This window comes from Diabrotica virgifera, chromosome 1, assembly GCF_917563875.1.
Source record: "Diabrotica virgifera virgifera chromosome 1, PGI_DIABVI_V3a".
NCBI lineage: Eukaryota > Metazoa > Arthropoda > Insecta > Coleoptera > Chrysomelidae > Diabrotica > Diabrotica virgifera.
In genome coordinates, this window is record NC_065443.1 from 49,815,259 (window position 1) to 49,830,283 (window position 15,025).

At 33.1% G+C, this 15,025-nt stretch overlaps 1 protein-coding gene across 1 annotated transcript in view; it reads right to left on the bottom strand.

Moving 5' to 3' along the window:
* The window catches only part of LOC114324733 (uncharacterized), a 350,807-nt gene that overhangs the window by 23,244 nt on the left and 312,538 nt on the right, over positions 1-15,025 (bottom strand). Inside the window, exon 4 of the mRNA XM_028272566.2 lies at positions 3,636-3,976. Within this exon, the coding sequence (XP_028128367.2) occupies positions 3,636-3,976 (341 nt within the window). The remainder of the gene's footprint in view (positions 1-3,635; positions 3,977-15,025) is intronic.

Below are 15,025 nucleotides of genomic sequence, written 5' to 3' on the forward strand. Positions count from 1 at the left end.
CTAAATTTTTTTAAAAAAGTTCAAATTTTTTAAAAACTTTCTGAAGAAAAAGTAGACCATTTAGAAGTTTGCTAATTTTTTTACATATAAAGAGGTTCTCTACCTATCTAATACACTTTACGGAATTAAAAACGGATTATTTAAGCGGCTCATCACTTTTTAAAGGTATAAACAATTTTTTGGCTTATATAAACAAATACAGTGAGGACGTTTGAGTTGGCATAAATTCATTTTCTCGAGAATAGGTGTCTCGTGAGATAAATCCCGAAACAGGTCGATTTTTATTTTTAAATTCTAATTTTTTGGTATATATATCATACTAGTGACGTCATCCATCTGGGCGTGATTACGTAATCGATGATTTTTTTAAATTTGTATTCACTAATATAAACATTTTTTGGCCAAACAAAATTACTAATGACGAATTGTGGAGAATAACAAATGAAGAAAGGATAGAACATACAATAAAAAAACCAGCAACAAATATTGCTAGACAAGCTCTACATTACAATGCTCAAGGCAAAAGAAGAATGGATAGACCATCTTATACGTGGAAAAGAACAATAGAGAAAGAACTCAAAGAAAATAATTTAACATGGAACGATGCAAAAAAGATAGCAAAAAACAGAAGAGAATGGAGAAAACTAGTAAACAAAATTGGACGGAACTCAACAGATGATGCGTGGGACTAGCAACCTCACCATCATTCCTCATGCTACTTGAAACACCTCAAGGTGCCCTTTGCTCCTCTTGGAGATGTATGATTATGGTGATGAATATAAACATTAACATAATTATTTATACAGGGTTTGAATTAAAAAAAATGTTTGAATTAAATTAATTCCAATATTTAGATTACGTCATCACACCTAGATGGATGACGTCACTAGTATGATATTTATGCCAAAAAATTATAATTTAAAAATAAAAATCGATCTGTTTCGGGATTTATCTCCAGAGTCGCCCATTCTCAAGAAAATGAATTTATTCCAACTCAAACGTCCTCATTGTATTTGTTTATAAGCCAAAACTTTGTTTATAAATTTAAAACAGTGTTGAGACCGCTTAAATAATCCGATTTTAATTCTGTAAAGTGTACTAGATAGGTAGAGAACCTCTTTATATTAAAAAAAAAATTAGCAAACTTTTAAATGGTCTACTTTTTCTTCAGAAAGTTTTTAAAAAATTTGAACTTTTAAAAAAAAGTTTAGATTGCAAAATTATTATGCAAAATCTATTAGGTCGATTTTAATGAAATTTGGTGGACGGTTTAAGTATGTTGCAAGAATTTTCTAGGCGAATTATAAAGGTTCTAAGTGCAACCAAAGTTGTTGAAAAACATTGAATAATAACAGTCTTTTTTGCCCTTAATTATTTGCTATTAATTGCTATTTTGAAGAAAGGGTAATAATTTAAGACATTTTAAACCAGCCGTATATTATACAAAATTAAATTATCTTTATTTTCTTTCTCTACGACATTGTTCCAAAATGAATCGTTTTGAAGTTGTACTCGTAAGCAATGAAACTAGAAAAAAATCGATATTTTTCGAAATTTTTAAATATTTAAATTTTTTTATTAATGTTCTGGGCATATGTATTTGAGAAGGAGCATAAGTCAATTATAATTATTGAAGTTGTCACCTAACTTTATCTGCAAAAATCCGAATGCCACCTCTCACATCCACCTCAAAACAGATCAGCCCTGGTCTCTAATAAAATGATCTTTTGAACATTTGGAATATCTCCAAATTTTTTCCCAACACCTCTTTTTTATTTTTTGCCACGACAAAGTATAATTTAGTTATTCCCTGTTAAGTATATCAACAAATAATATGTAATATTAACGCGAAGACCAATATTTTCTTCTTGTAGTGCCTATCCGTTTCGGATGTTGGCGACCATCATGGCAATCTGTACTTTGCACACTGCTGCTCTGAAAAGATTTGTAGTGGTTATGTTGAACCACGTACGTAGATTTTTCAGCCACGAAATCCTTCGGCTTCCTGGTCCTCGCTTTCCAGGTGCGGATCCAAGGGGGGGTCAATGGAGTCAATTGCCCCCTCCTTGAGACCTCGCCTGGTGTCTACTGACACTTTTTTTTAAGAGAATACGGTTGAAAAAAATAATGAGTTTTGTGTCCTGTTGATAACTGAATAACTGAAACATACCTAAATATGGCAGAATTCCTTGGAATCGAAAATTATTACAAGTCTTTTATAACAAATGAAAAACTCCCACAATAAATCTGTCTATTACCATCTATTCAATTAAATGCCAGAGTCCAGATAAAAATAGTAATTGCCGCTGCTATGTTATGGTAATTTGTTTTCTAGAAAGGTTTGTATTGTCGACTGCAACAAAGTAAGCCGGTGGTCTCCAATAGACGCTGTAGGCTGCGTACAGCATCACGCCGTAGGAAAATTATTGATTTTCGTTACTTTTAATAAACTTTGAAGGACAAAAACTAGCTTATTTTCTAAAATTGTAATTCTAAAACAAAGAGCCCGAATAAGAGCCACTTTTAGAAGGATGTCCAAAGTGTCATGTAACAAAGACTTAAAATTGTCATTAAAGACCTACGTTTCTCGGTCTTACTGTATGGTGTCGAGTCTTGGATTGTGAATAAAGTTGATCTAAATCGCCTTGAGGCTCTCGAGATGTGGTGCTATAGAAGAATTTTAAGAGTTTCTTGGGACGAGAAGATTCAAAACACATGAAGAAGAAAAAAATATCAGACCATCCCGAAAAAGAATCCTGCGTACGCCAGTGACGAGGTTGCCCCCTCCTTGCAAGGTTGCTGGATCGCCGTTGTCGCTTTCCCTCTACTTTTCCCTGTAAGACCAGTTGCAGCAGTCCATATTGGTCCAAGACCAATATAGTGGACGAAATTAAAAGGTTAACTATTATCATTATCAAAGATGATAAATAATGGAATAAGATTCCAAATATGGGCCAATACAAGAGGCGTGTCAAAACAGAAAACACTAATTTAGTTGAATATGAATAGATGATATAATGTTTGTTTAGCATAACAAACTAGATCTAATAGTACCAAACAGAAAGCATTGGCAACCGTATCTTTCAACAGTGAACGATATAATTTGATCAATTCCAACAGTGTAAATAATTCATTTACATAAGACAAAGATGTTCTACTATCTACTTGTTTAAACTTCTTCTTCTTCTTTAGGCACCGTGACCGTATTCAGATATTGGCCCTCATCATGTTTTCAATTTCTATGAAACTTTTCCAAATTTCTTGAAATCGGCTGCTGCGTGAAATAATTCTTCTGCGCTGTGGAACCACATCATTGTCATATTACGCAGCCATAAAAGTTTCTTTCGATGGTAAGTTTTTGTGGCGTTGATGAAAATATCAGTATTCCAGTGAACAATGGAAGGAGCGAGGTATTAGGAACTATGATAAACTTGAATCCGAATCATATGAGTTAATAAAAATAGTTGAATAAAGAGCTGCAAGAAGCAGCACGAAATTATAATCAATGTGATAGATAATATTATGTATTATATTTCTTAGTTCTTCCTTTACATAAAATTGCTATTCAAATATTAAAAATACAAAAAAAAACTATATAATTTGTCTACTTTAATATTATGGTATTCAATTTTTACCTTTGTACTAGTGGTAAGTGAAGATTCAGACTCATTGCTCTCAGATCCAGGTGAAACACTTCTCTTTTTCCGCCGTCCTCTAGGTCGGCCCTTTAACTTTGGTGCCAGGTGATTACATAGCAACTCGTGGCCTTCTAGTTCTGGATAATCGAATGTGTCCCTACAGAAAAGCACCCTGGTGTTAGGATGGACTACATAGAAGCCTCCCAAGGCGTTAACTATTTTGTATTTTAGGTAAATATCCTCTACGCCCTCTAGGCGTTTCATCATCGCTCTGAAACGGCAGTATTTAGGAAAACTGAGGATCACTACGTGCGGATCTTTCAAAGTCTTGCCATTTTCTGCAAAAAAATATGAGAATTAAAGAAAATACATAAGAAGACAAATAAATATATGTATTATAAGTACAACAGAAAGTGTAAACACATAAGACACTGTAAAATTTTCTGCATATTTCTTGACTAACTCTCAGGTACCTACTAAAGATAAAAATATAAAAGTCTAAGTTTTTCAACCTAATAAAAATATTTGTAAAATAAAATACTTTTAAAATATTTTTAATTGAAAAACTTAATGGACCATTTTCCTGGTGACAACCTCCATGGCTTCTAAAAATTGCAAGTCAGATGGATGCTGCAGTGAAGACAAGAGGGAAGTCTAAAAAGTTGCAATTCACAACCCCGTCTACAGCTTGGTAAAGTTCCAACGGAAAATGGACCTAGTTACTCTGTAGGAGTAATACTAATATAAAATAAAAATGTATACCATTTTTATTCACTTGCAATGCGAAGCCAAAACTGTCTTAATTTTTACTTAGGTTAGAGAGCGCATCCAGCACTCTTATCGACGGTTTCACCTCTTGTTAGAGGCTCTTCAGAGAATGCATAGGCTGCTTTCTCTACTCCACGTAAAATTTTTCGACATTTATTAGTCCCCCATTGCAACTGACGTGAAGGTAGTAGGTGCGTAGCGGCATCTGCTAAATGAAAGTCTTAAGTTTTAAGTTTTCCAACCTAATATTTGTAAAATCAAATACTTTTAAAAGATTTTTAATTGAAAAAACTTATTGGACCATTTTCCTGATGGCAACCTCCATGGCTTCTAAAAATTGCAAGCCAGATGGATGCTGCAGTGAAGACAAGAGGGAATTCTAAAAAGTTGCAATTCACAACTCCGTCTACAGCTTGGTAAAGTTCCAACGGAAAATGGACCTAGTTACTCTATAGGAGTAATAATAATATAAAATAAAAATTTATACCATTTTTATTCAGTTGCAATGCGAAGCCAAAATTGTTTTAATTTTTACTTAGGTTAGAGAGAGCATCCAGCACTCTTATCGACGATTTCACCTCTTGTTAGAGGCTCTTCAGAGAATGCATAGGCTGCTTTCTCTACTCCAGGTAAAAATTTTCGACATTTATTAGTCTCCCATTGCAATTGACGTGAAGGTAGTAGGTGCGTAGCGGCATCTGCTAAATGAAAGTCTAAGTTTTTCAACCCAATAAAAATATTTGTAAAATAAAATACTTTTAAAAGATTTTTAATTGAAAAAATTATTGGACCATTTTCCTGGTGGCAACCTCCATGGCTTCTAAAAATTGCAAGCCAGATGGATGTTGCAGTGAAGACAAGAGGGAATTCTAAAAAGTTGCAATTCACAACCCCGTCTACAGCTTGGTAAAGTTCCAACGGAAAATGGACCTAGTTACTCTGTAGGAGTAATACTAATATAAAATAAAAATGTATACCATTTTTATTCACTTGCAATGCGAAGCCAAAACTGTCTTAATTTTTACTTAGGTTAGAGAGCGCATCCAGCACTCTTATCGACGGTTTCACCTCTTGTTAGAGGCTCTTCAGAGAATGCATAGGCTGCTTTCTCTACTCCACGTAAAATTTTTCGACATTTATTAGTCCCCCATTGCAACTGACGTGAAGGTAGTAGGTGCGTAGCGGCATCTGCTAAATGAAAGTCTTAAGTTTTAAGTTTTCCAACCTAATATTTGTAAAATCAAATACTTTTAAAAGATTTTTAATTGAAAAAACTTATTGGACCATTTTCCTGATGGCAACCTCCATGGCTTCTAAAAATTGCAAGCCAGATGGATGCTGCAGTGAAGACAAGAGGGAATTCTAAAAAGTTGCAATTCACAACTCCGTCTACAGCTTGGTAAAGTTCCAACGGAAAATGGACCTAGTTACTCTATAGGAGTAATAATAATATAAAATAAAAATTTATACCATTTTTATTCAGTTGCAATGCGAAGCCAAAATTGTTTTAATTTTTACTTAGGTTAGAGAGAGCATCCAGCACTCTTATCGACGATTTCACCTCTTGTTAGAGGCTCTTCAGAGAATGCATAGGCTGCTTTCTCTACTCCAGGTAAAAATTTTCGACATTTATTAGTCTCCCATTGCAATTGACGTGAAGGTAGTAGGTGCGTAGCGGCATCTGCTAAATGAAAGTCTAAGTTTTTCAACCCAATAAAAATATTTGTAAAATAAAATACTTTTAAAAGATTTTTAATTGAAAAAATTATTGGACCATTTTCCTGGTGGCAACCTCCATGGCTTCTAAAAATTGCAAGCCAGATGGATGTTGCAGTGAAGACAAGAGGGAATTCTAAAAAGTTGCAATTCACAACCCCGTCTACAGCTTGGTAAAGTTCCAACGGAAAATGGACCTAGTTACTCTGTAGGAGTAATACTAATATAAAATAAAAATGTATACCATTTTTATTCACTTGCAATGCGAAGCCAAAACTGTCTTAATTTTTACTTAGGTTAGAGAGCGCATCCAGCACTCTTATCGACGGTTTCACCTCTTGTTAGAGGCTCTTCAGAGAATGCATAGGCTGCTTTCTCTACTCCACGTAAAATTTTTCGACATTTATTAGTCCCCCATTGCAACTGACGTGAAGGTAGTAGGTGCGTAGCGGCATCTGCTAAATGAAAGTCTTAAGTTTTAAGTTTTCCAACCTAATATTTGTAAAATCAAATACTTTTAAAAGATTTTTAATTGAAAAACTTATTGGACCATTTTCCTGATGGCAACCTCCATGGCTTCTAAAAATTGCAAGCCAGATGGATGCTGCAGTGAAGACAAGAGGGAATTCTAAAAAGTTGCAATTCACAACTCCGTCTACAGCTTGGTAAAGTTCCAACGGAAAATGGACCTAGTTACTCTATAGGAGTAATAATAATATAAAATAAAAATTTATACCATTTTTATTCAGTTGCAATGCGAAGCCAAAATTGTTTTAATTTTTACTTAGGTTAGAGAGAGCATCCAGCACTCTTATCGACGATTTCACCTCTTGTTAGAGGCTCTTCAGAGAATGCATAGGCTGCTTTCTCTACTCCAGGTAAAAATTTTCGACATTTATTAGTCTCCCATTGCAATTGACGTGAAGGTAGTAGGTGCGTAGCGGCATCTGCTAAATGAAAGTCTAAGTTTTTCAACCCAATAAAAATATTTGTAAAATAAAATACTTTTAAAAGATTTTTAATTGAAAAACTTATTGGACCATTTTCCTGATGGCAACCTCCATGGCTTCTAAAAATTGCAAGCCAGATGGATGCTGCAGTGAAGACAAGAGGGAATTCTAAAAAGTTGCAATTCACAACCCCGTCTACAGCTTGGTAAAGTTCCAACGGAAAATGGATCTAGTTACTCTATAAGAGTAATACTAATATTTGGTTGGGAAAAAACCAACCGCCGCGGTTCACGTTAACATAGAAACAAATGCCACCGCTCGCTCATCATCGTACACATGCAAACTTGGATCTACAGACCCAGCGCGTCTCGTAAATTGCACGGCTTCGCGCAATCGTACTTGAAACACGTCAGGTGTTTAAAAATTTGATATTATGTGGTGTGAATTTTTAAAACTTTTAAGTGTGGTTTTTGACCGTTGTGAGAAATTATTTATTTAGTTTTGTGTTTATAATTTAAACTCTTGTTTTATTTTTAAAGTGTTCTTTTTGTTGTAAGTAGAAAATGAAATGTTGTAGTGTAACATAAACTTTTCGAAATCTACTAACTTGACGGCACATGTAAAAAGAAAACATCCAAGTGATATCATATTTTATACAGGGTGTTTGGTAAAGAATGGGCAATAACTTAACCGTAGATTTCTAAGCTTAAAATAGGTGGATTTAAGCTAACTTACCTTAGCATAAAAGTTGATAATAACTAGGGCTTACAATACCGGGATTCCGGGATCCCAAATACCGGGATCCCGGACGATTTTTGTCCGGTATTCGATACCGGTATTTATAATAAAAATAGCAGTATTTCAGTATTAGCTTAATTTATAAAAAGTGAATTGATGCACAATAAACTTTCTTCTAAAATATTTTTTGCTATTACAAGAAATTATTTTTGAAGATAAACAACCAATTACATTGTAAAAAAGAATGTGTGTGTACTTTGTACGCACGTAAGAAGATATTCTTCTATTATATAGGTAATTTAAACGAAGTAAATATACTTAACAGGTTATTTGTATTTTATTTAAAAATTAAACTAACTTTCTTATCTACCACTTTCAAAAAAATTTTATTAAAATAACGAAAAATAAAAAAAGTATGAATCGTCCAGGATTAGAACCCGCGACCTTCCGTGTGCTTCCGTTCTCTGTCCCACCGCTCTGCCAACTACGCCATCGAGCCACTTGAATTGACACGTAAGTTTCGGATATAATTACACAACACGGCGACAAACTGTAAAAATGTTATGCCTACATATTTTATTATTATTTTACTACAGGGAAACACAAATCCAAAAACACAAGAATTATAATAAATAATACATTTTCTAAAACCACTAATATATTCTTTTAATGACTTATTTGCACGGTTACAGATACATACATACCTATCTTGAAAGATTAGCAATGAACTACATACTGTCAGAACTACATACTGTCAGTGTGCGCAGGCGCGTGGTTCATGTACAATTTTACCCTCAATCGATCCGCCGCTAAAGAAGAATATCTTCAAAAATATTTATTAAACACTTTTATTACACATACAAGTCAAGTATAGCGCTTTCTAAAAGCGTGAATGTAGTTAATTTAAGGCGAAGGGTTATATCAGCTTCTACAACCAAATTATTAAATTTTTTCTATACAAATACATAAAATGGGTTATATAAAAATTCTTAAATATTTAAAATTAGACTACTTTATTTTATAAATAAGCCGTAAAATTTAATAATCAGAATTCTTTTTACATTTTCAGATCTATTTTTCATTTTTTTGTGTATTGTGGTTTATAAATTAGGCTCACTCATCGCCACCAAAACTGATGTATTACCCAGAGGGCGCCACATATACGTCCTTCAGCGCTCATTTAATATGTTCAACTTTAATCCCCTACTCTATATACTTTTTGAATAAAAACTTTTGTTCTCTCAATATTTTTACTTAAAAAAGTATACTACATTCATCTCACTAATAAACTCAACTACTGTTTTCGAGATACACGCATTTTAAATCTGCGATACAACATAATTTTTGCATAATATCATTGTAGCTAGACCCGAAAAATAAACATGAAACCATAATAATTGTGCCAGTTCTCATTTATGTCATTGCATCGCAAATTCCATTTGAAGAAATTTGCGATACATTTTTGTAAATTTTTATGATTTTAAGTTATTTTTCGGGTGTAACTACAATGATATTACTTATGCAAAAAATTATGTTGTCTCTCAGATTGCGTTTATCTCGATAACGGTTGAGTTTAGCGAGATGAATGTTTTTGTATGTAGCCTTTTTTACAGATGGCGTAGCTACTTTTGCGATAACTACTCAACGCTTAGTTACTCTACCTACCTATATACAATTTGTATTATTTTATCAAAAAAACAAGCATTTACTCTGAAAATTGTATATTTTGCTTATTTGCTTTGCATTTTCATATGAAAATACGGTATTTATCTTGTACTTTTTTTGAACTAGGTGCAATACTTAGGTAATATTATTATTAATAAAAAAATTATATTAAAATACAATGTTAAAAACTTTAATAATATTAGCAATATTAAAAACTTTAATAGTATATTATATGAATCAGTAGAAACGATTATATTTAAATTTGGTAAATTATAACTCCGCACGACCACGCAACTCGAAACACAAGTACGCAAATACGGTTGCGTGAAGCGTGGCTCGAAGCCGTGCAATTTACGAGACTCGCTGGGTCTGTAGATCCTTGTCATAAGCAACCGCGAGTTTACCAGCGTTTAAACTGGTAAATCGCGGCGTAACCGCCTGCACTTGTACAAAACCTTAAGGCTACGGCTCCACGGGCTGGAAATTGACGCTAACAGTAGCCGCAAAACGAACTAAAGGTTCCACGGAACGGAATAGGAATAGCGGAACTGAACCGACTACGCACAAGTCCTGTAGTCGGTACAGTTCGGCTATTCCTATTCCGTTCTGCGGAACCTTAAGTTCGTTTTGCGGCTACTGCTAGCGTCAATTTCCAGCCCGTGGAGCCGTAGCTTTAGGTTGCGGCAGATTATCATGCACGCATCGTTTCCGGCATGTAGCGTAGTCTCCGAAAACCTGATTTTACAAAGAGGTGTCTGATACGACACTTTCCGGACAGTGTGAATTGTTCATATTTAAAACCATTAAAATCGATATTTTTCGGAAACTAAACGCTACGTGCTGGAAACGATGCGTGCATGATAATCTGCCGCGATCTTTAGACGACACATCAGCACCTGCACCACTGCCAATCCAAAAAATATATATATATATATATAGAAGGAAGAGATGCGCAAGTAATCCCGGAAAACAAATACATATAGTATAAGAGCTGTGAGACATTTTTGAGTAGGTATTTTAGGCAACCTGAAAATTTTTCAGGTAGCTCTTCTATGATAGCCTAATAGAAAAATGCCGGTCTGGCTGGAGGTTAGCGGTTATTTTCTCCAAAAATCCCCCCAAATTTAAAAAAAGGGTAAAAATTGTTATTACAAAAAATATCATTGATATGACTTGAAAGTAAATTTAAATATTCAAATATAAAGAAAATAAACAGACCAGGCGATTTGAGGGCGATTTTAACCCTGCAAGATACTTTCATGGGCGCCCCAGGATTATTTTCAGGGGGTGCATCTGAACTTCAGAAGATTTCATCTGAATCTGTACATACTATTAGCGAGTATAAAATATACAACTATACATGCATTAATATGTACATTCCTTCCGGACAGGGAGGTGCAATTGTTATTTTGACACGGAGTCGAAGCCGGGACAATCACGGGCGCATCTGAAGAAAGACTTGCATTGTTGAGATGTGGTGTTATCGAAAAATGTAAAAAATATCATGGACACAACACTTAACAAACAGGGAAACATTAAGACAGATGAAAAAGGCAAAAAAAAATACTCAACACTATGAAGGAAAGAAAAATGAGCTAAAATAAATATACATTCACTTCTTCTTCGTCAGACTCCCCTCGAGACTCAGATTCTTCTACCTGATCTGTAAATAGTTGTAATATGTATTTAGAATTAATGAAAAATTAATTAGTGATTAATTGATTGAGTTGCTACGTATTTTTCTTATATAACCAATGCTTAATACTTTTCCTTATATAACCAATCACATCACGTTTTTATTTCTTAGTAAATGACCAAAGTAGCTCATGTTTCCTTCCTTCATAGTGTTAAGTATTTCTTTTGCCTTTTTCATCTTTCTTAATGTTTCCGTGTTTGTTACGTGTGTCCATGATATATTTAACATTATTCGATAACTCCACATCTCAACAACGTCTTTCTTCAGATTCGCCCGTGATTGTCCAGGCTTCGACTCCGTATAAAAAGACGGATAATACGTAGCAACTCAACTAATTAATCACTTATTAATTTTTCATTAATTCTAAATACATATTACAACTATTTACGGATTATGTAGAAGAGGAATCTGAGTCTCGAGGGGAGTCTGACGAAGAAGAAGAGAATGAACATTTAAGCTTAGATGAGGAGTTTGAAGAAGAAGCACAAGATTCGGACACAGAATTAATTTAGTTTATAGTTTTATACTTTTCTACCTATATATTTATAATAATAAATTTGTCTTTTTCTATAATATTTGCAAAATCTATTGTATAGTACGTATTATTTTCCTTTAATTAAGAAAAATTACTTAAAAAACTATAACATATATAATAATTACTCTAACGTTTCGAGGCACAACAACGGATATCGCCAGGTCAGGTCATGTGATTTTCTCGAGCGAACGGACTCGTTCAGCTACAACAGAGGACGCAAACAGCTATCGGTATACGATCTTTCTCATACTGCTGCTTACCTATAGCGCTTTTCATTTATATGCACGCGTAATTGGTTTGACCACCTGGCAGTTGGAAAATTTCACCAAAAGAACCTGTCTTTTTTAGAATATTTATTTTTTAAATTAAAAAATACCCTGTCAAAATAACAATTGCACCTCCCTGTCCGGAAGGAATGTACAAATGTACATAGCTATGCATGTATATGTAGTTGTATATTTTATACTCGTTAATAGATTCAGATGAAATCTTCTGAAGTTCAGATGCATCCCCTGAAAATAATCCTGGGGCGCCCATGCAAGTATCTTGCAGAGTTAAAATCGCCATCAAATCGCATGGCCTGTTTATTTTCTTTATATTTAAATATTTAAATTTTCTTTAAAGTCACGTCAATGATATTTTTTGTAATAACAATTTTTACCCTTTTGTTTAACTTTGGGGGGATTTTTGGGGAAAATAACCGCTACCCTCCAGCCAGACCGGCATTTTTGTATTAGGCTATCATGGAAGAGTCACCTGAAAAATTTTCAGGTTGCCTAAAATACCTACTCAAAAATGTCTCACAGCTCTTGGACCAATACTGTTTAGAGTGCAAATTACCTATATTTTTACAATGTGCTTTGAAAATAAATATGCCTAAGTTGTAAATAACAATTTATTTTCCATTAAATTTGTTTAGTGTTAAATAAAAAAAGTGATTATGACTACTATAAAGGTATTATGTTATTTCTTTATTTCAGAATTTTAAAATGGGGTCACAGTGACCCGTCAATAGCAGTTGCGAGATAACTTTTTGTCGGTAGCAGTTACCGGTAAACTCGGTTATAACACGGTATGTTATAACACACAATATCTAGTTAGCGTAGTATAGGGGAAATGTATTTTTTCCATTGTGCCAGTATACAATATAGGTTTTATATTTTACTTATGCCTGGTTGCACCAACAGATCTTAAGCTCTAGCTTAGCTAAGCTCTACTTATAAATAGGGCCTCCTTGAGTATCACTTACGTTGCACCATAATTTTAGATTCTTACCTTATTATCAATTATATATATTATTCTATTATGGTATTCTAATTGTAATATATTATAATTATATTATATTAATTCTTATGATATTCTCGACTTAAGCTTAAGATCTGTTGGTGCAACCGGGCATTAATCTATGTATAGGCATATTCTTGTTTTTGTTCACTCGTTTGGCATTTGTTTGAATTCTCATACTTGTTTGATTAGCTGGAAAATATGCTGATGTAATAACCGCCCTCTTTAATCGTATCTCCTGTTGTTTCAGAACTTACTTTTATTTATATGAGACAAATAACACTTGAAAAAATGTATGTCAAGAAGCAAACAATTGATTCGAACAATCAGCAGAAAAAGTTTATAAGTTATGGACAAAAGTTAACTGATATACAGTATTGCAAGATTAGTGTCTGTCGATCAAATTATAATTTCAGGTAATATAAACAGTTTTCTTTATTTTGCTTTGTTTACATTTTCTTTTGATGGGGCAATTTAGAAAAATTTCCCCTTTCCGGCTCTACGAGCCGAATGAGCGACTAATTGGACCAAATTCAATGAACATGATTTCTTCTAGTTATAAGCGCCGCGTATTGGATCGTCAATAAGTTTTAACAAAAGTTTGCTACGAAATTGTCTATAAATTTCAGTTTTTAGTTGATTTTACAAATTAATTTTTTTAATAAGAACGAAATTCTGTTAAAAGATACAATACACGGTGTGAAAAATTTATTTAGAACCGATTTTGACCTTTTTTAGTTTTGTTATAATTTTGATGAAATTTGAAACATATTTCAACAAAAACTTTTCGTTTATAAATTCGCAAAGTCTGTGTTATTGCGTTGCCGCTCCTGCAATACTCAGATCAGATTTATCGATGGATTCTCATGTAGTTTTTTCTTCTGAATCCAAATCTGAAAACGGCATTTCGATATATTTGACCGTCTTCGAGATAATCGACCTCAAAGTCTAAAATGTGACGTCAAAATCCATTTATTTTCTGCCGACACACTAAACGTCAGCTGAAATCGTTGCTAATAAGTAGGCTAGTTTTTTTACCTCGATTTGTTAAGAAAAGCATAGGTTATTTACATTTGAGTTTGACACTTCGTGAATGTCAAACTAAATTTTAAATTAAGTATTAATAAAATATCAATGACATTTGATAGTGAATTTAATTATTATATAAAATAAATAAGATGTTCAAAAATACAATTTGAGTGTATTTTAAAAGGTATAATTTATTTTTATAAACAGCTTTAAAAAGGTTTATACGAGTATACGGCCTCCCCTTTAATGATAAATGGACTGTTCCATTTGTTATGAAATGAAAATTGTTATTATAGTCGGTTCGCTAAACTCGACACAACTGGCTAGTGATTTTAGTCAATAATTTTGCCAATTTGGCAAAAAAAAAATTACTAAATAGTTAATAAGTTCTAAATAATTAGTAATTTTGCCAATTTTGGCAAAATTCGCAAAAAACAAAAAAATTGCCTACTAAAATCACTAGCCAGTTGTGTCGAGTTTAGCGAACCGACTATATGAAATAATATTGTTTGGAATAAAAAATTATGGTCTGATATGTGCAATTACATCCTTCTAATGGAAAAAAATATTTGAAGATTTTTCTCAAATTATGTATACCAACAACATTTTCATTTATAACTCTTTTAATTTTTATTTCGACGAAGAAAAGTTATTCTTCATAAAAAGCTCTTCATGTTCTATGATTTATGATGCAACCATCATATATAAAGTTTTATTAATTTTATACGAGGTATGTCAAAAAATATGAATTTCGATCAAGAGTAAAGTACCTTTATAGTTCATAACATTTAAATTAGAATGATATAATTGCACATTAAAACATAATTATTAATTCTAAACAACTTTTCATAATAGCCATTTTCCATATTATGAATTAAAATACGTAAATAAACAAAGTTTTCGTTATGATAATGCTCGCATTTTCAGCTTATTTAAATTAAAATTTACAAGAAATCATAAGGAAATAACTTAAGAGAGTCTAAGTAAGGGTCATTTTTATAAAGGC